The sequence below is a fragment of the Chionomys nivalis genome, chromosome 3 (genome assembly GCF_950005125.1).
Source record: "Chionomys nivalis chromosome 3, mChiNiv1.1, whole genome shotgun sequence".
NCBI lineage: Eukaryota > Metazoa > Chordata > Mammalia > Rodentia > Cricetidae > Chionomys > Chionomys nivalis.
In genome coordinates this window covers 111,703,160-111,722,596 of record NC_080088.1, presented here as the reverse complement: position 1 = coordinate 111,722,596, position 19,437 = coordinate 111,703,160, and the positions used below count along the sequence as shown (strand labels likewise).

Here is a 19,437-nt window from a genome sequence, read left to right as displayed (position 1 = left end):
CCTGCTTAACCATCTTGCTGGCCTTTGGTATTCATTGTTGTCAAGGGATTCTCCTGTATTTCAAGAGCTAAGTTTTCTGTTAGGTGACATCACGGAATGAGTAAAGACCATTTTAGGGAATGGGCTCACTCCAAGCAAAAAAGGGATGAATTCTGGATCCGTTCAGGTCTACTTGTCTGTGTCTCAGAAGGTGACTGCATGGTTGCTCTGCAATCAGGCAGGTAAGGCTGGTCATGTGTGCAGTCTCTTCCTACTCTGAGAAACAATGAGGCCCGTTTTCTGCTGAGTGACATACACTCTGCTTCCCTCCTGGTTGAGTACTAGTCTGACAGGAGGGACCTTGGTGCCCATCCCCACAGTCCTACAAAACAGTCACTGCTACGCTGAGGGCTTATTGTAGAATAGATTTATTTACCTGAAATCATGTCTGTTACTAGCACAGAGAGAAACTGACCTCTATTTCCAGTCTACAGTCAAACATGCGCCGTGAGAAGCTGTGAGCTGACGCTGAGCACTTTATTACAATAAATGCACACAATACTTGTATCGCACCAACATCTGTCTACTGCTTGAGTTCATTAAATAAATTACATTAATACAGTGTGAAACAGCTGGCTGCACACCCAAAAAACAACTGAAGTTGGGACCGGAGGCCTATGTTGTAACCATTCAACAGCTGTAGTGTTTTAATTGAATTTATAAATAAGCAAACTGTACAGGGCCAATTAGAAAGCATGTTTCAATGTCACTGTAGAGCAATCTGGCTGCTTACAATTGAAGGCATGCATTACAATTATCATACAGCTATAGAGGCTATGACATTCTGTAGAGAAATATGGAGACTTGGCTGATGGCTTCTATTCTTGGATAAGGTTTCAGAACCTCATTCTTTCAGCAAAGAAACCAAACTTCTCTGGAGAGGCTCTCTGATTCTTTATGCTAAATTGTACACGTTATTATTTTGATTAAACAGCTAAAACCCCACTGGTAATACACATTTCCTCCACATCACACAGTGAGTTGGGAACTGTTTCTAGTTTTCGTTTCCCCAACATCAGTCATGCAGAGGGCTGGTAGATGTGTTGCTAACAACGCACATGCACGCACCCGAACACCCTTACATTTCTGCAAATGGTTTAGGAAGCGGTTACTCCAGTATTGCTGAAAAGGAAAGAGAGAGGAAATCAGCTTCTTGAAATATAGAGCAATGTTAGAACAACTTCCCAAGACACCAACAGAGACAGAAAGAACACTGCATTTGGTCTAGAGGCAAGACCAGCATTTCTAACTAAGTGTCCTAGGTGCTGCCCGTCATATCTACAAGCAGTGGCTTGGTGACTGCCCTTGTGCTTCCTGCTGCTGCCAGCTCCTTACAAAGCCCCACAAGGCAGAAACTATAAGGCGTGTCAGGTATGAGGGCAGTGGGAGCGGGAGATCTCAGTAGCCATGCAGAGAGTGAGGCAGGTGGAGCAGAGTGGCATGGCACTGGGTGGGGGAAGGCCTTCCTGCTCCCTCCCTCATCTCCATGACAGCAGTCCTGGGCTGCAGGCTCAGCTCTGCTTGAAAGGTTGGAAGGCTTTTTCAACTGCAATGGTTGCCCTTGAGGAAATTTGGGAGCTCATGCATGGCGAAGGGCAACCATGCCTCTGCTTCTTGGCTTATGGGCACTGTAGGCACCGAGCAGTGCTGTGGTCTTAGATGTTCCTGAGGTCTGTGACCCTAGTTTAAGGATGCTATATGGTGCAGTTGCTGTGAGGTGGCGGGCTTTCCCCAGCCCTCCTGGCAGCGCCCTAGCTTCTGGGGAATGCATCACCTGCATTTTGCTGAGTGGGCTGCAGGGCTGAACCTTTGATACAGTTGTACCAAGAGGTTACTCAAGAAAACCTCAAAGCTGAGTTCCAGGTTAGACTGTTCTGTTGGGTTGAGGACAGCATTGCCCATCCATGTACTGCTGTACCTTCTTGAAGGTGCTGGGTGAGAGTAAGGCTGTCTGTGGGCTGGGACTATGCTGTTGGCCTTGGTACCAAGTATTCCTGGCTCAGGGCAGCAGTGATCTAAACTGTTCATCTGTTGGTGTTGACCTGGTTGCCCAAACAGTCTCTGTGGATGTTAAGGACCCACAGTAGCATCAAGGATGCGAACATTTGTAGACGTCATTGACCGAGGAGGATCAGCTGACTGACTCGGCCTCTCAGGGCTCTAACCGTCTGTCCTGCTCAGCTGCACTTCTGTGTTTGATCCACTCAATCATTTCAACACTTATGACATCCAAAAATGGCAAAAACTTGTCTTTTTCCTGAGAATCATTACTCCCTGCAGCACCCAGAGGTCTCACTTGAACTCAAGGGTCAGTTGCTGTGTTCCTTCAGAACCAGGCACTTTTCTCTTGCTTGCCTCTCTGCCATGTGCAACTAAGAGCTAGTTCTTACCAGGAGGTTGGTTTAATGGCCACTCTCAATAGGACATATCCTATAAAGGTGACAAAATTTCCATAGAATCAGTTATCTATCTGTAGCCAGTGAAAATCCAAAGCCTTGGGACATTTTTGTGTAAGGTCTGTTTGGCACCAGAGGTGGCACCGCTCCTTCAGCTTGAGGTCAGCCAGGTCACAAGAGCCTCTTCCCCACAACTCACAAAAATCATTGTCCCGGGAAGTGTCTATGCTGGAGTCTGTGTAGTGAGCAGCTGGCATCCCTGTTTCCTTACGAAGTGGCTGCCTGGTGGGCAAAGGAGCCATGCAGCCCACTAGCAACAGGGGCCATCTCATTCAGTGGCATCACCTGTACACAGGCCACAGCACCCCAATCCCACAGAGAAGATACTCACATTAGTTGATGGATGTTGGAAGGCATTGGAGGAAAACACCACAGTTAGGACTGTTAATGACTCACACTGCCGTTAAGACTGACCTTGAACATGCGCAAACGTTCATCAGAGTCATGGTGGTGGTTAGTGCCACATTCAAATAAAAATAGTTCTATACAATATGTTCATTTGGTCATGTGCTATTTACAGATTTTACAAAACATACACACACATACACACACACTTGCCCTTACACCAGGTTACATACAAAAGGCCAGCAGAAACTTGGATAAATGCATATCACATGACAGATCGTGCCTATACATTACAAATAAAATCCTACTATGCAGCAGAACAGGATCCTTCCCCTCAGGAACAGGAAAACTAAGGCTCTAAGCTGAGAAATCTGAACTGATTATAGATAGTTCAAGGCAGGCCATTAAGAACAAGACAGTTATTTTTCTCTGTCCATCTAAAATGTTTTATTTTTCTTTTAAACTAGATTGTGAAGTGCCACTGAATAGACAATGTTGGCAAAGACAATGTCTGTTACAATAAAATACATTAGACATTTAAATAAATAACCTTAAAACTAGAAAAAGGGACAGAAACCCAGCCGATTGAATCTGGAGCAATGTTTTCTGCACAAGCGAGAACAGGCAAACCTCTCGTGAAGACGGGTGTAAACAGAACCATCAGACCTACAGAAGAAGCCGAGCGGGCTGGGGTGGGCTGGGGGTGACAGAGGCTGAGGGTGCAGGAAGTGGCAAACCAAAAATACTGACTGAGGTAGCAGGACTCTGCTCAGTGCAGAAAAATTGGCTTATGAATAAAAATTAGACTGTGGTATCAAATTAAATCCAGAGAATCATGCAAAAGACACAATACATGCTATTTAGTTTTTTTTTTTCTTTTAAAAACCACACACATTCATTTCCTAGAGTCTGCTGCCAATTAATTTGCTGACAATGTCTGCTGGCTCAACTATCTTTGTACAAGTATGAGTATTAAACAGAACACTGTACATGCTTTTTCATCTACAAAAAAATATCTGCATAAAATAGTGTTAGTTCTCTGTACATGTCAATGGACACTTTAATTATGTGTATAAAAAAAGGAAAATCTTGTCCCACTGGAGTCAGAAAAAGCAAAACAAAATCTAGAATATGAAACCTCCTTCACCAGCCAATATGTTCATGTGAAAATTCAGCAGAAATAGACAGTTGCTTTAAACAATAAAAAAAAAATTAATTGATTAAGTTAAACATCTTCTGTATGTAGCGCTGTCAGTCAAGACCAGAACATATCACTAAAGTTAGTGTCTGTGCTGTAGACCCAGACCACCAGGGGCATAATGAGCAGCACCAACGGCCAGGAAATGCCATCGGTGCATGCCGACAGCGAGCAGGAGGATTTGGTGGCAGGCTGCACACACTCTTTACCGGGTTCCAGGTAGTTTCGGGCCACAAACTTGAGAGTCTCATCCATGAGGATCACAGGCAAGGAGATTTTCAGCACCATCAGCCATTGGGTCAGATTCAGCGGTGTGATCTGGAAGATGAGCTGAGACAAAGAAGACCATGTCAAGTTTCTGGACAGGCCAGAGAGGAACCACACCAGACCCAGCCTGGGGTCCATAATGACTCACTGGCAAAGGTTCCACGTAGAGGATCAGGAAGTGAAGTGACATGGACAAGCAGATAGAACCCACGAGCCAAATATTCTCCCAGGGTGGCATCCTCAGCAAGGACTGGTTTTCAGACAAGCTGCAAGACAGAAGAGAGATGACTTCACCAGATGCAAAGGCTCATGTCAGTGACACAAAGGGGGCTAGTTAGTAAGGTAGCTTTGGCAACTCATGCTAACCTAAGACCTGGGTTCCCCGCAGTGGGAAGAACTGTAGGCTTCAGTGCAGCAGGTCCATCTCAGCTGGCTCAAAGTTGCTGGTAATGGCCAAAGACAGTCATTTGGAAACTTTTGTCAGTGGCTCAGTTGGATGGAACCTCTTGTTTTCTCAGAGATACAGGCATAGCTGAGACTACTGGTCCCTTTCTTAGACCCTGCCATAGCAGGACTTGTGGTGACAAGAACCCCTACTTGCTTAAAGCTGTCCTTTTCGGGCTAGAGATGGCTGAGGGGTTATAAGCACTGGCTGCTCTTCCAGAGACCAGGGTAAATTCCCAGCGGCCACATGGCAAGTAACAACTGTCTGTAACTCCAGTTCCAGGGGTCCTGACACCCATGGCAAAACACCAATGAACATAACATAGAAATTAAACAAACAAACAAATAACAACAACAACAAAAAAAACCATCATCATTTTCTGGGAGGACGAGCTTTACCAACCATGACCACCCATAAACCCTCAGCCTACAAGACTTACTGACCTGTTGAGGGCATTACACATCTCTATGGTTACTAGAACAGAAAGTGCCATTGTCATTGGGTATGGGGACTCAAAAATTGCACAATCCACTCCATCGAAGTCTGGGTTGTCCTCTTTACACTGTAGAAAATGACTCTGCAACGAAGTTCAAACACATTCCATCAGCCAGTAAACTTCCTAACCCAGATACCCAGTTCTATACCCCAGCACCAACATGAAGACAGCTCAGTAAAGGCCTGGGTCTCAGAGCCGCCTGAGGCAACTGTTTACCTGTTTAGCCCTAAGATGATCCCACACCACAGAAAGACCAAAGGCTTACAAGAATTCACTCTACTACACAGAAAAGAAAAAAAGAAAGAAATTTGGCTAATACCAGCTGGTAGAAGGACACTCTTGGACCACCATCAGCAGCAATGAACCACCACGCAGCAGCACCTACGGTGGCAGCGCCTACATAACCTGGAAAGAAACACGATGTTGCTTACACACGAGGGGCTGTGGACAGCACTGTACACTGCAGGTTAACACAGAGGCCAGAGCAGCTGACCACAGACAGGGTGTTTCTGCTCTAAAGCATCCAGGATCTCTGGAGCTTGTGAGGAAAAGTTCAAGCTGAATTCAAGCCAGGCTCTGCACAGTATGTCAAGAGCTAAAAAAGCAAGCTTCAAGACACAGGCGTATAGGTACTCCCTATTAGACAGAACATTCAGCATGAGGGGTACAAGTCACACCACTCTATTTGTAGGTAAATTGATGTGACCTTGTTCGATCCTATGTAGCTGCTTTGTTTCATGCCTGGCCTAGCAGAACCCTTCAAAGGAACTGCTGGTCTAAGGCAGAGGCCATTTCTCATTGACTATAATTCAGGAAGTCTATTACAAAGGTGAGAATGTGTCCACCTCCTGTGGTCACAATCCCCCAACTGCAGACACATACTTACTAACCTGGAAATTACAAGGGTGCTCAGGGCACTGGTTAATAGACAACAGATGGGGAACTCCTTCACAGACAGGGGTTGGGGGTAGTGTTGGATTTTTCAAGACAGGACTTCTCTGTGTAATAACTTTGGTTGTCCTCGAACTCAAAGATCCTCCTGTCTCTGTCTTCCAAGTGCTGGGATTACAGGCATGGGCCACCAACACCCATCTAAGGGGGAAGGTTTTTGCAAAAGCCAAAATCTAACTGATCTCCAAAGGTCACCTGCTTCATGAGACCAAGGCCAGAAGACTAGCAAGACAAGCTGCTCAAGACCACTGTGTTCTTTGAATCGAAAGCAGTGTATGCATTATGCAAACAAAATGTCTTCCTGTGGATCCCAGGGTAGTGGTTTCACTTCTCTAGCTTGGCTTCCCTGTGACAGAGAACACAGAACCAGCCTCTGCTACTGGACTCCACTTGTTCCCTTGGTGGTAATTATCCATTCATATCAGACTGGAGCTCTAAAGAGGGAAGGGCCCTGACCTGTCTTGATGCTCAAAAAGGACTGAGGAGGCTTTGTAGTGACCTGCACTGCCAAAGGGCACCCCCAACAAGGAACAACAAACAACTGTACTTACAGCCAATAGCCAGGTAACGGAAAAAGAGCCACCTGCTGATCAACGGTTCTTTCGGGTTCCGGGGTGGCTTGTTCATGATGTCTAGGTCTGGAGGGTTGAACCCCAGCGCAGTGGCAGGCAGACCATCTGTCACCAGATTGACCCAGAGGAGCTGGACAGGAATCAAAGCCTCAGGAAACCCAAGGGCCGCAGTCAGGAAAATACTAATTTCCATCCAAGGGAAGAAGAGAAGGAACTCAGTGACTTGGGGGAACGATGGAAGCCTCCTCTCTCCCCAAACCACAAACAAACTACACATAACATATGTATCAACATTCATTCTGAAACGTAAAGAGGACCAAGACTTTTGTGACTTTAAACTACCGAGGTAAACTAAGTCCTCCCTCCCTCCCTCCCTCCCTCCCTCCCTCCCTCCCTCCCTCCCTCCCTCCCTCCCTCCCTCCCTCCTTCCTTGACAGGGTTTCTCTGTGTAGACTAGGCTGGCCTGGAATTCTGTTTCTCCTGTCTCTGCCTCCAGAGTGCTAGGATTAAGGTGTGTGCCAGTGTGCCCAGATTAACCCGTGTTAAGAATTATTCTCTAGACACTGAGCAGCTGTAGACAAGCCCCGTGAGACCTTTCTCCACTTAAGGCTAACAACCAAAGTTGCCACAACAGAAGCAGCAAACTGAGAAAGCCCAACACCCCAGCTCTGGCCTTCAAAGACAGCACAGTCCCAGTCAGGCACCCACCAGACCACTTCCCCAACGTTGGAGGAGATGAGGTATCGGATGAACTGCTTCATGTTGTTGTAGATGGCTCGACCCTCCTCAACAGCAGCCACGATGGTGGAGAAGTTGTCATCTGCCAGGACCATCTCAGAGGCAGTCTTGGCCACTGCAGTACCCGAACCCATGGCAATGCCAATTTCAGATTTCTTCAGAGCAGGGGCATCATTCACACCATCCCCAGTCTGAAAGGGAAGCCACAGCTGATTCAGACATCACCATGTGGCACACCTCTGGGTAGAGGCAGACTAACAGCAAAAGGAAATGGGACAGACAGGAGCTGGTTTCGAAACCCTTTACTAGGAACACGTAAAAGCAGTCTAGTAGTAAGCTCACCAGAGAGGCAGAACCAAGAGGACTGCATATCTGCTTGGATTGTCTTACACCAGCACTCAAAACCCAAGAGCTAACTGTGGTGTGGCCACGTAATTTAAGGTCATTTACACACTTCAGAAACATATTCAAATACTAAATATTGTTTATAGATTAAAACCACAACAAAAAACCTCCAAAACACCTCTGTTTTTAGATCTCATTCGGTAGCCTCGCTTGTTTCAGTCTCCTCAGCGCCAGAATTACAGGCACCATCATGACTAGATGGATCTGTGAACCACTGCTCGTGTCTGAAATCTTACCATAGCTGTGATCTCATCAAAGGATTGAAGGAACTCAACAATCTTAGACTTGTGGGAAGGTTCAACTCGAGCAAAACAGCGGGCATTCAAGCAGGCATCTCTCTGGGCTGAGGGGCTGAGCTCATCAAACTCCCGCCCTGTAAAAGCCTTTGATGTCACATCCTCATCGTGCCCAAAGATACCAATGCGGCGACAGATGGCCACAGCAGTGCCCTTGTTGTCCCCAGTGATCATGATGACACGGATGCCTGCTTGCCGGCACAGCTTCACAGAAGAGGCCACCTCGATCCTGGGAGGGTCCAGCATGCCCACACAGCCAACAAAAGTCAGATTGGTCTAAAGTAAGAGAGACACTGAGTTCAAACAGCTTATCCCACCGTAAGAGTCCTGGCTGCCCTTGCTACAACTTTCTGCTTGCCCTTGACTGAAGCAAGGTCTCACTATATCTCGTGCTATAGACACTTGTAGCAGTCTTCCCACCTCAGCCTGCCACCTGTTCGCCTCCTTGATGGAACTAGGGACTGAACATGGGTTTGCTCATGCTCAGCAGTGTTCTACCACTGAGCCACACCATCACTCGATTATTTTCCAAGAGAGTTCACCCTTGTCACATTCTGTAAGAAATTTATCCAGGGAAAAAACCCAAAATAATGTGCTGAAGGGTAAGTATGCTCTGACACTGGCAGTGCCACAGCAAAGCTCTCACTGTTACAAACCCTGACAAAAATTATGGTCTATGGAGGAAGTGGAAATAAATCTCAGCTTGTGTTATTTTTACCAATACCTAACAAATATTTTTAAAATGTAAAATAAGTTGTTAATGGATACTAAGCTTTATAGGTTTGTCCTGAACTTGTCTTGACTATTCTACTCTGAAAGCAGATAAATAAATAAGTCCTATTTCTGTCTGAAGCAACAATCTAAAGACAGCCTCCCCAGAACATCTGCCTCTAGAGGCAGCACAGGCTAGGCAGTGATTGTGCTGGTGCAGGTACCTCATACTTGATGAAGTTGGCTGAGTCTTCCAGGTGCATCTCCTCTCTCCTCAGTGGGTTGTCATGAGTGGCTAGAGCCAGGCACCGCAGTGTGTCGCTGCCACTGCCCCACTCCCGAATGACAGACATAATCTTCTGTTTGACACCAGGAGTCATGGGGACCTTGGTACTTCCAACTCGGATGTGGGTACATCTGTCGATGACACCTTCAGGAGCACCCTAAAAATATGAGATTCAGGTAAGTAACTGCATCTGCCTGTTTACCTGGTGAAAAAGCCTCAGTCTGTACAGTACTTGCCTTCACAAACATCTTGCTCATGGATGTCCGGCTTGGTTTGTTTGGTGTACAATAGACGGACATTGATTTTCTATCACGTGAAAACTCTAGAGTAAATTCCTTCTTCATCAGCTGCTTTATGACCTGTAGAAGATCAGAGATGACACTGCTGGATTACTACTTCTAGACATCCCGTCATGTGACAGCTCTAGCCCTGGTTAAATAACTTTATCATGGTGGGTCTTTTGGGATTGTGGCAGCACAAACAGTAGTGAACAAAACAGCAAGTCCGTACCCTCATAAAAATGCCCTCTATGGTTTGAGAATAGAGCAGAATATAACACTATTATATACTGAATGCCACAGAGAAAACTGTGCAGGAAGACACTGGAGGGCTTTAAACCCTGGCTATTAAGAACTGTCTGAATGCTGGGCACACGCCTTTAATTCTAGCACTCAGAAGGCAGAGACAGGCAGATGGATTTCTGTGAGTTCGAGGCCAGTCTGGTCTGCAGAGTGAGTTCCAGCCTGGTCTACAGAGTGAGTTCTAGGATAGTCAGGGGTGTTACACAGAGAAACCCTGTCTTAAAAACAAAACAAAAATCTCCTAAATTCTAATCTAGACAACTCTGCATTGACAACACCTTCCCAAGTGACTGCAGGTTGTATCAAGCAAAGTTAACTACATTAGGCATGCTATTTCTTTTTCCACCCATAAATATTCTAAGTAATACTGGGAGGTCTCGATAGCTGCCAATGCCCATTTTAATCTCAGAGTTAGTCGACAAGATTTTTTTTCTGTACTCTTCATGATTTCAAGGGTTTATATTTGTTATCGAGCCCTGCTTCATAGACCAGCAGTATTTTCTATTCTTGAATAGTAGCACATGCCTTTAATCTCAGCAGAAAAGCAGAAGCAGGCAGGCAGGTCTACTTTCAGGACAACAGGGCTACACAAACAATGCCTCACAAAACTACAAAAAAATAGAAAAAAGAAAGATAACAAGTAGCAACAAATATAAAATGTTTCAAATCACTACTGATTTTTTCCATCTGAGTAGTCATTAGGTTGATAATGTGTTGAAATCCACATTTCTAGTTTTCTTTTTGTTTTAATTTTTAAAAATGATTTTATGTACATTGGTGTTTTGCCTCCATGCATGTCTGTATGGAAGAAAGTGTTGGATGCCCTGGAAATGGAGTTACTGTAGCTGTGAGCTACCGCATGGGTGCTGGGTACTGAACCCAGGTCCTTTGGAAAAAGTCAGTGATCTTCTCTTAAACCACAGAGCCATCTCTCCAACACCCCCTACCCACAATTTAATATGTGAATGCTTTGCCTACATGTATGCCTGTGTACCACACGTGTGTATGCAGACCAGAAGAGAACCTCTGATCCTCTGGAACAGGAGGTACAAACAGCTCTTAGTTGCCCTGTGGGTGGTGGGAATTAAATCCAGGCCCTCTAAAAGATCGGACAAGTACTCTTAACCACGGAGCTATCTCTTCAGCTCGAAAATCCACATCTGTGATTGTTGACTTATTTGTTACATTTCACAAATATAAACAATGTAACCCCTGGATTTAGCACAAGGTTATAAGGGACTCAAAGGAGGTTTTGATGGACAGATAGAGTAAGCTTGATTGGGATGGGTTTGAGAACACAGGAGTGAAAAGGATACACATCACAACAGTTCTTTTCATTGAGTTAAACAAATGCGATGTCAAATGAAAACTTAGAGCAAAAGACAGTTCTAAGTTTGAAAAGCATACAATTATCTTCTCTATACTGCTGATGAAGAGCTAGCAGAGACAAAAACTGAAACACAGGCAGGAGGGGTTGGGTTTTGCCAGGACCAAGGATAGCTTGCTCATAGCTTCCTTGGAGAAGGCAACCCTTGTGAAATACCTGTGACAATTTACTAATATTTGCTGTGATTTGTTTTCTGTTTTGGTGTGATTTGAATCTGTTTGTCTAATGAGAGTCTTACTCTACAATCTATGGCAATCCTCCTGGACTCATAGTTTCCTAAGTGCTAGGATTATATGCTTGAGAGTACTTTACCTGACTATAACTGTCAGGAAAAAAATGGGGAAAAGCAAAGGTATAAACGGAAGCGCAGAGGTCAAGGAGGCAGAAAAGGAAAAAAGAGTGAATGTATATGGTAAGGCTGAGTAATAAACAGTACACCAAGCTCAAATACTTACCGAGTTGCAGGCATTTGCACGCTCTATTTTAGATAGTCCCTTCAGTTCGGTATCAAATACATTCATCTTCTCTACCAGGCAAGTGAGAGCAGTCTCTGTAGCTTCTCCAACTTTCTCATACACACCCTTTGCCTACAGTGTTTAAAGAAGTCACTGTCAGTAGAGCAGCCTGTTCCATGTGAGAAAAGACACTCAAGGTACAACCATGAGACACTACCATGTGCTTTCTCATTTAAAGTATTAGTTTATTTCAGGCCATTGTCTGATGAGTTCATATCCCCTGATAGGGAAGGCCTAACCTTTGAGAAAGAAAGCAAATGATTAACCCCATTATTTAAGTTTTCTCTTGGTTACAATTCTTTCACCACCAAAATATCTCCATAAGCTTCATGCTGTCCTCAAGGTTGTATGGTAATCCCTATTTAAAGTACAATCATTACCCCCACTGTCAGAAAGACTTCTGAGCTCTGGTCCTTTAAAGTAAGGGTGCATCTGTGGTCAGACCATCACGACAACTATTGATCTTATAAAATAACTGCAGTGCCCAGCCTCAGATCTAGGAAAGGCACTGGGCTTTTTTCAGCTAGGTCACACTAAATAGAAATGGGAAATAAAATCAGGAACTTGTTTTTCTTTCTTTCTTTGTTTTTAAGATTTATTTATTTATTATGTATATAGTATTATCAGTATTCTGTTTACATGTGTGCCTGCAGGCCAGAAGAGGGCACCAGATCTCCTTACTGATGGTTGTGAGCCACCATGTGGTTGCTGGGAACTGAACTCAGGACCTCTGGAAGAGCAGTCAGCGCTCCCAACCTCTGAGCCATCTCTCCAGCCCCAGGAACTTGTTTTTCAAAGGGAGGAAGGAAGATGGCCTTTTTTATTCCACTTACCCTTCTCCTGAGCTAGGGATAGGCCGCTTTCCCACTAGGAGTCTTACCTCATTATAATCCAAAGCAGAGTCATTACACAGAGCACAGATAGTTGCTAACTCTACAAGCCCGTCATACTGATGGCATTTCACTGGCTTATCATCTTTATGCCTATCAAAAAAGAAAACATTTCTGGATCACAACTTGCTTCAACTTAAGATAACAAACAAAAAATCCAAAGCACTTCTTTGTGTGTGGGGCTGTGTGTGTGTGTGTGTGTGTGTGTAGAGGAGGTAAGAGGACAAATAGTGAAAGATTTCCTCCTTCCTCCATGTTGGTTCCTGAGATGGAATCCCCACTGTCACACCTACAGGCTTTTATACTCTGCCTCCCATTTGAAACAAGATCTCACCTTCAGGTTCCAGGATAGAATTTTTGTTTCTCCTGCCTGAACCCACAATTGATGGGATGACAGGCATCTGACCCAGCCTCCCAATAATGAAAAGTATGTAAGTTTGGGGGAGAGCAGGTTGGGAGAGATTCAAAAGAATTTGAATAACAGTTCTTTTGAAATCCAATGAGACCAGAAATTCTTACTGAAACTCCACCATGGTAAGTGAAGAACAAAATAGGGCCCTCACCAGAAAACAGGCTTCAAAAGGTACTCTGCTCATAAAAATCTGAGCCACAATCAGCCATCTTAGCTATAGTTCCTTTTGTGTACATGTAGCCCAGGCTGGCTGTTAGCTCCTGTTCTGCTACAGTGTTCATCTCCATGCTCTAAAAGATCAAAGCAAGGCTCCAGGTATGCTAGGCATACTTTAGCTCTACCACCAAGTCACAGGCCTGCCAACATCGAGATTTTCTAGACCCATCCTTTGTGATGGATCTAAACAACCAATGACTAGAGTGGCACAGTGGAGTCTGCAGAGGACAATGGTTACTCACACTTCACCAATCGGTGCATATGTTGATCCAGTTATGGTAAACTCATTAAGGGAACAAGTGTCTCCTTCGACTTTGTCCAGAATGAACATCTATAAAGAAATACAGAATACAATTCCTTAGAAGATATATGTACACAACCACTCCTTATCTACAGTGAAAACCCTGTCATTTAAAATGGCAGTTTCAATGATGCTCACCAAGGCTCAGTCTCCCAGCACTACTCTTTTCTTAATTGCTCAGATGACTTTTAACATAACTATCAGTGATGCAGTCTAAGACAACCCAAGGAAAGATACAGGGATTCAGAAGTCAGTAAAAGATTAGGCTAAAGACTTTGGTTACTTTTTCCATTACACAGTCTTGCTTTAGAACAAGGCAGAAAAGCTCAAGTAAAAGAGACTAATATTTTAGAGTCAAATAAACACTTGAGCAAAATAAGCTGTGGGAAGAATGAATCGGTGCTCCTTCCCCATCCAGGGCTGACAGACTATAAAAGCACAGTCTAATGAGGAGCCTAGAAACACCCAAGAGTCATAAAGGACACTCCTTCCTTACCCTGCAGACTGACATCTGGTTTGTGGTAAGTGTGCCTGTCTTGTCTGAGCAGATAACAGAAGTACAACCAAGGGTTTCCACAGAAGGCAGACTTCGAACAATAGCATTTTTCTTTGCCATCCTACGAGTTCCAAGAGCCAAGCAGGTGGTGATGACAGCAGGCAGACCCTCGGGGATGGCAGCAACAGCCAGGGCCACTGCAATCTTAAAGTAGTAGATGGCACCTCTGATCCAGGAGCCCCCATGAACTGGGTCATTGAAATGCCCAATGTTTATGATCCAGACTGCAATGCAGATGAGGGAGATAACTTTGGAAAGCTGCTCCCCAAACTCATCCAGTTTCTGCTGCAGGGGTGTTCTCTCTTGTTCAGTTGCAACCATTTCATCTCGGATCTTGCCAATTTCAGTATTAACTCCAGTTGCCACCACCACTCCCATAGCTTTCCCAGCAGCGATGTTTGTACCCTAGGGAGAAGCAGAGGAAAACTGGTCCTAAGATCAACACCAACTTAAATACTGACCAGTATACTGACTGAATTCCACATAGTACCTGTTCACCCAATGGGACAAGACAGCTCTCCGCAACATGGAACCTGGTCTACAGACCCGCTCTGGGTTTAGCAGTACTCCAACTTCTATAATCTCAAACTCCATGCAGCTCTCAGCACTATACATTATTTATCTTTGTTTCTGGCTCCAAAAGTTGACCTCATCTATTAAGATGAGCAGTCAGCCCCGTGGGCTGTTTCAGAATCTCCACCCCAGCACCAGCGTCAGGTGAAATCATGTGGGACTGAGTGCTGGAGACACAGACAGCTACAGCCTTCTCACTGTACTGCACCTGCTGTCAGTAGGGAAGTCCGTCCCTTGAAATACTAATCTAGATTCTAAATAAAAATATAGGCATTTCTGCAGTACTTACAACAACAACAAAAACCATGTATTTATTTTTCACCTAGGCTCACCAAATGGTGTGCCATGTTTGCTCTTTCCAAATACATACTTTTTATCACAGGCATAGCAGCAATGTCCACATACTTGAAAGGATCCTTTCTAGGCTTGAAGACTTTCCTTGAAAAGGTTACCTTTTCAGCTGTTACATAGAGTCTAAACATTTCTACCCTAGTCTTTTCATTAGCTGGCAACCAAAACAAAGCCACTTAAGTCACACATGTCACTAGCGTACATGGTCTCTATTCTTGTTTCTTTGCTTTATTGCTAAAGACTGAACCAGGTAGGGCCCTTAGCACACTGAATGTCACTGCTTCATTCCCAGCTATCTTAGATCTTGAAAGCTGAGACACACAGTAAAGAATAATTATCTTTTGGAATAACCAATTATCGTCTGAAGTCTGACCACTGAAGATGGCCACACTGGGACTATGGTGGTCTGAATAAAAACGGCCCCATAGACCCAGGGAATGGCAATTATTGGAGGCATGGCATTGAGGTTTCAGAAGCTTAGGCCAGGCCTAGTAGCTCACTATCTATTCCTGCTGCCTAGGGATCCAGATGCAGAACTTCTTCTCCAGCACCATGTCTGCCTGCATGCTTCCACGTCCCTCCATGCTGATAACAGACTAAACCTCTGAACTGCAGCCAGCCCCAACTAAATGTTTTCCTATAAGAGTTGCCTTAATCATGCCTTCACAGCAACAGAAACCCTAACTAAGACAAGGACTGTCTCCCAACAAAAAAAAAAAAACATTCTTAGATTGGGAAGCGTGGTTAAAGTTTAGACAAACTAGGACCTATCAACTCCCAGCATCCCTACCCCCAACATCTGATAACACTCACAGAAAAGAGCATGTTCTTTTTATCTTGATTGACAGCTCGTGGGTCAGGGACAGGATCAGTGTGCTTGATGACGGAAACAGATTCACCTAGCAGGTTGAGACAAGATGGTCAGCTGTTTGGAGCATACCCAATTTTGGTGACCCTTACCCACACCAACACATTCCCACTTTTTAACCACTGCCAATGTGGGCAGTTGTGGTGGCACACAACTATAGTCCCAACACATAGGAAGTTGAGGCAGGACATGGACAGTTGCATGCCACCACGTGGGTTCAGGGGAAACTTGTGTGCTCTGTAAGAACAGCAAGTGCCTTTAACTATTAAGGCATTGCTCCAGCCCAAAACTAATTTTAAAACTTCTCTAACAAATTAATTATCTAGAGAGGGTTATGGTAGGGTGCCATACAGTAGGTACTGTCTATGTATAGTTGGGAGATAACTGGCTTCAAAACTTGATTTTCCAACATGTACTACTTACCTGTGAGAATTGACTGGTCGACTCTTAGAGTTGTAGATTTGATGGAAGTTAATCTTATATCAGCAGGAACTTTATCACCAACTAACAGGTTTAAAAAAGGAAAAAGGCAGCTAACGTAAATAACTTTTGCAGTTACGGAAAGATGAAATTGCTTCCAAATCAAACAATTTTTAAAAACAAATACCTTGAATACAATGCAAAAGTATACCTTTTTATTTATTTTTCGAGACAGGGTTTTTCTGTAGCGTTGGAGTCTGTCCTGGTTCTGTAGACCAGGCTGGCCTTAAACTCAGAGATCCGCCTGCCTCTGCCTCCCAAACGCCTGTGAGTTGGAGGACAGCTTGGTTTACAGAGCGAGTTCTAGAAAAGACTCCAAAGTTACAGAGAAATCCTGTCTCGAACCCCCTCACCCCCAAAAGAGAGACAGGTTGTTAAAGCTTGCCATGCAAACCTAGAAACCTAAGTTCAGTTCTCAGAACCTATGAAAAATGAAAAGAATCAACTCTACAAAGTTGTCCCTCTTCACACAGACACACAGTAACAACATAAACCTTAAAAATTAAGTAAAAAACAAGAAGTGGGTCTGTGAGATTGTTCAGTGGGTAAAGGCACGTGAAGCCAAAACCGGGGACCTGAGTTTGCTTCCTGGAATCCCCACAATGGAAAAAAAGAACAAGATGCATAAAATGTTAGCCAATATTCTCTGCATGTATGGCTAGCTTATACACTATTATAGTTCACCTGTCTGTCCAGATACTGTAAAATACATGACACAAGAAGAGTCACACATAGACAGAACTTCTATTGTCTAGAAGCTGCAGCATACAATGCTCTGATCCACAAAATCTTATTTTATAGACTTCACAGAGTTTATTTTTATGACTTTGCTCAAACATTTTGCAAACAAAGAAAGCTGCGACAACTTTATACTATGGTGAGATTTCCAAAGATACCTGTGTATTACATGGGATGTCACATGGTATCAACCACATACACAGACCTGATAGTGGTATGAGGTTTAACAAATGATCAACAACGGCTTTCCAGGTCAGTGGGGAGAAACATTTTACCTTATAACCGTTGGTACCCTTTAAATGATCAAATAAGTGAAGAAAAAAAATCTCTTTCATAACCTGAAGATCTTTTAGTCAACAGTTTTCTTTCCTGGGTAAAGCTCCTTTAATAGCCCTAACGGGCTCTAGGATGAGGCCTCAAGCCCTTGGTGTGTAAAATGCAAAACAATATAACCCAATAACAGACAAAAGAAAAGTAAATACATTTCCTGAGAACACTATAGTCTTCAAATACTGTCCAAATGCACATCTGCACGAGAACTAGACTTTTAAAGAAGACGGGAACTGAGTGTGCTCAGCACACAGCTTGCTTAGCAGCGCCTGGGACTGCCTCCAGCCTCAAAGTGTGAAATCATGATGTTCTGAACGGCAACCAAAGTGGTTTGGAAAAGAAAATGGCAAACTAACCATCCTACCCAAGAAGTAAACCCTGTACTTGTTAATCCTTCAATTTAGTTCACTTCTCTATTTTTCAGTTTTACTCAAAGAGAACTCTTTTTTATTGGTTTGGTTTTTCGAGACAGGGTTTCTCTGTATAGCTTTGGAGCCTGTCCTGGAACTTACTCTGTAGACCATGCTGACCTCGAACTCACAGAGAACCACCTGCCTCTGCCTCCCAAGAAAGGGCTGGAATTAAAGGCATGCACACCATCTCTGGGCCCTCTAACTATAAAACAAAACAAAACAACCACAGCAACAACAAAAAACAGTTTAGTACAGTGGTCCTCAACCTCCCTAATACTATGACCCTTTAATAGACTTCCTCATGTTGTGGTACCCCAACCATAAAATTATTTTCATTGCTACTTCATAGCTGTACTTTTACTGCTATGAATCAAAATGTAAATATCCGATAAGCAGTATATCTGATATCCCCTATGGAGGGGTTTTGACCCACAGGTTGAGAACTGCTGCTTTAGTGCACAAAACAAGCTTACACCCAAGAAAGAGCAACACAGAAAGAGGTAGAAGGTCCAAAATCTTTAGGGACAAAGATCATCTTAGCATTTGACTAAAGGGACACACACGTGAAGGTAGAATTCCTGCTGGAAATGCTTATGCAACCAACAGCAATATTCCAACTGAATAAAATGAACCTTCCACTTTAACTGTTAACAGTATACCCAAGGGGATATATCCAAATCACTCTGGAGGCAGAAACAAGACCACTGATTGAAATTTCAGTTAGACTAGAGCCAAATAGTGAAACCCTGTCTCAAATAAATAAATAAATAAATAAACAAATAAAACTAATAATTTTTTTTAATTATTTATTTTTTCCCCGAGACAAGGTTTCTCTGTGGTTTTGGAGCCTGTCCTGGAACTAGCTCTTGTAGACCAGGCTGGTCTCGAACTCACAGAGATCCGCCTGCCTCTGCCTCCCGAGTGCTGGGATTAAAGGCGTGCGCCACCACCGCCCGGCAAAACTAATAAAAATTTAACTGCACTATTGTTTTAGATTTAAAAATTTTTATTCTATTTTTAGTTATTTGTGTATGTGTGGACACCCCAGTGTGAATGAAGGTCAGAGGTTATCTATTGGGAAGTCTGTTGTCTCCTATCATGTGGGTCCCAGGTATTGAATTCAGATCATCAGGACTGGCAGTAGAGTTCTTGGTAGTCCGAATTTTGTTTTGTTTTTGATTAAATTTTTGATTAAATAATTTTTTTCACACATTCTGATGATGCTTTCTTCTCCCAGATCCTCCTCAGTTCCCTACCCACCCAACTTTTGTTTCTCAAAAAAACAAAAATAACCCCCCTCACAAAATAAAAACAAAAGCAAGCAAAAGAATAAGATAAAAAAAAAATACCCAAAGAAAACAAAATGAAATTTAAAAATCCCACAAAAGCTGGGCGATGGTGGCACAGGCCTTTTTTGTTTTGTTTTTTCAAGACAGGGTTTCTTTGTAGCCTTGGAGCTTGTCCTGGAACTAGCTCCTGTAGACCAGGCTGGCCTGGAACTCACAGAGATCTGCCTACCTCTGCCTCCTAAGCGTGCACAGGCGGATCGCTGGGAGTTCGAGACCAGCGGGTGATGAGAGTGGGATGGGATTGTGGAATGCCAGATTTTTTAAAAAAGGTT

General features: G+C 43.8%; 1 protein-coding gene across 2 annotated transcripts in view; it reads right to left on the bottom strand.

The window, feature by feature from the left end:
• Positions 1-497: 497 nt before the first annotated feature.
• Positions 498-19,437, bottom strand: part of Atp2a2 (ATPase sarcoplasmic/endoplasmic reticulum Ca2+ transporting 2) — a 44,823-nt gene continuing 25,883 nt past the window's right edge. Inside the window, exons 6-21 of one of the 2 annotated variants that reach the window (XR_009056792.1) lie at positions 16,279-16,359; positions 15,801-15,886; positions 14,004-14,468; positions 13,449-13,537; positions 12,569-12,671; positions 11,629-11,760; positions 9,442-9,564; positions 9,144-9,362; positions 8,149-8,484; positions 7,478-7,698; positions 6,749-6,951; positions 5,566-5,651; positions 5,194-5,327; positions 4,454-4,571; positions 2,827-4,368; positions 498-1,161 (exon numbers count right to left, since the gene is read on the bottom strand). Coding sequence is in view for 1 of the 2 variants with exons in the window: in XM_057763463.1 (XP_057619446.1) it covers positions 1,148-1,161; positions 4,248-4,368; positions 4,454-4,571; positions 5,194-5,327; positions 5,566-5,651; positions 6,749-6,951; positions 7,478-7,698; positions 8,149-8,484; positions 9,144-9,362; positions 9,442-9,564; positions 11,629-11,760; positions 12,569-12,671; positions 13,449-13,537; positions 14,004-14,468; positions 15,801-15,886; positions 16,279-16,359 (2,531 nt within the window). In the remaining variant the exon portion in view is untranslated. The remainder of the gene's footprint in view (positions 1,162-2,826; positions 4,369-4,453; positions 4,572-5,193; positions 5,328-5,565; positions 5,652-6,748; positions 6,952-7,477; positions 7,699-8,148; positions 8,485-9,143; positions 9,363-9,441; positions 9,565-11,628; positions 11,761-12,568; positions 12,672-13,448; positions 13,538-14,003; positions 14,469-15,800; positions 15,887-16,278; positions 16,360-19,437) is intronic. The other variant, XM_057763463.1, reaches the window with a different exon arrangement.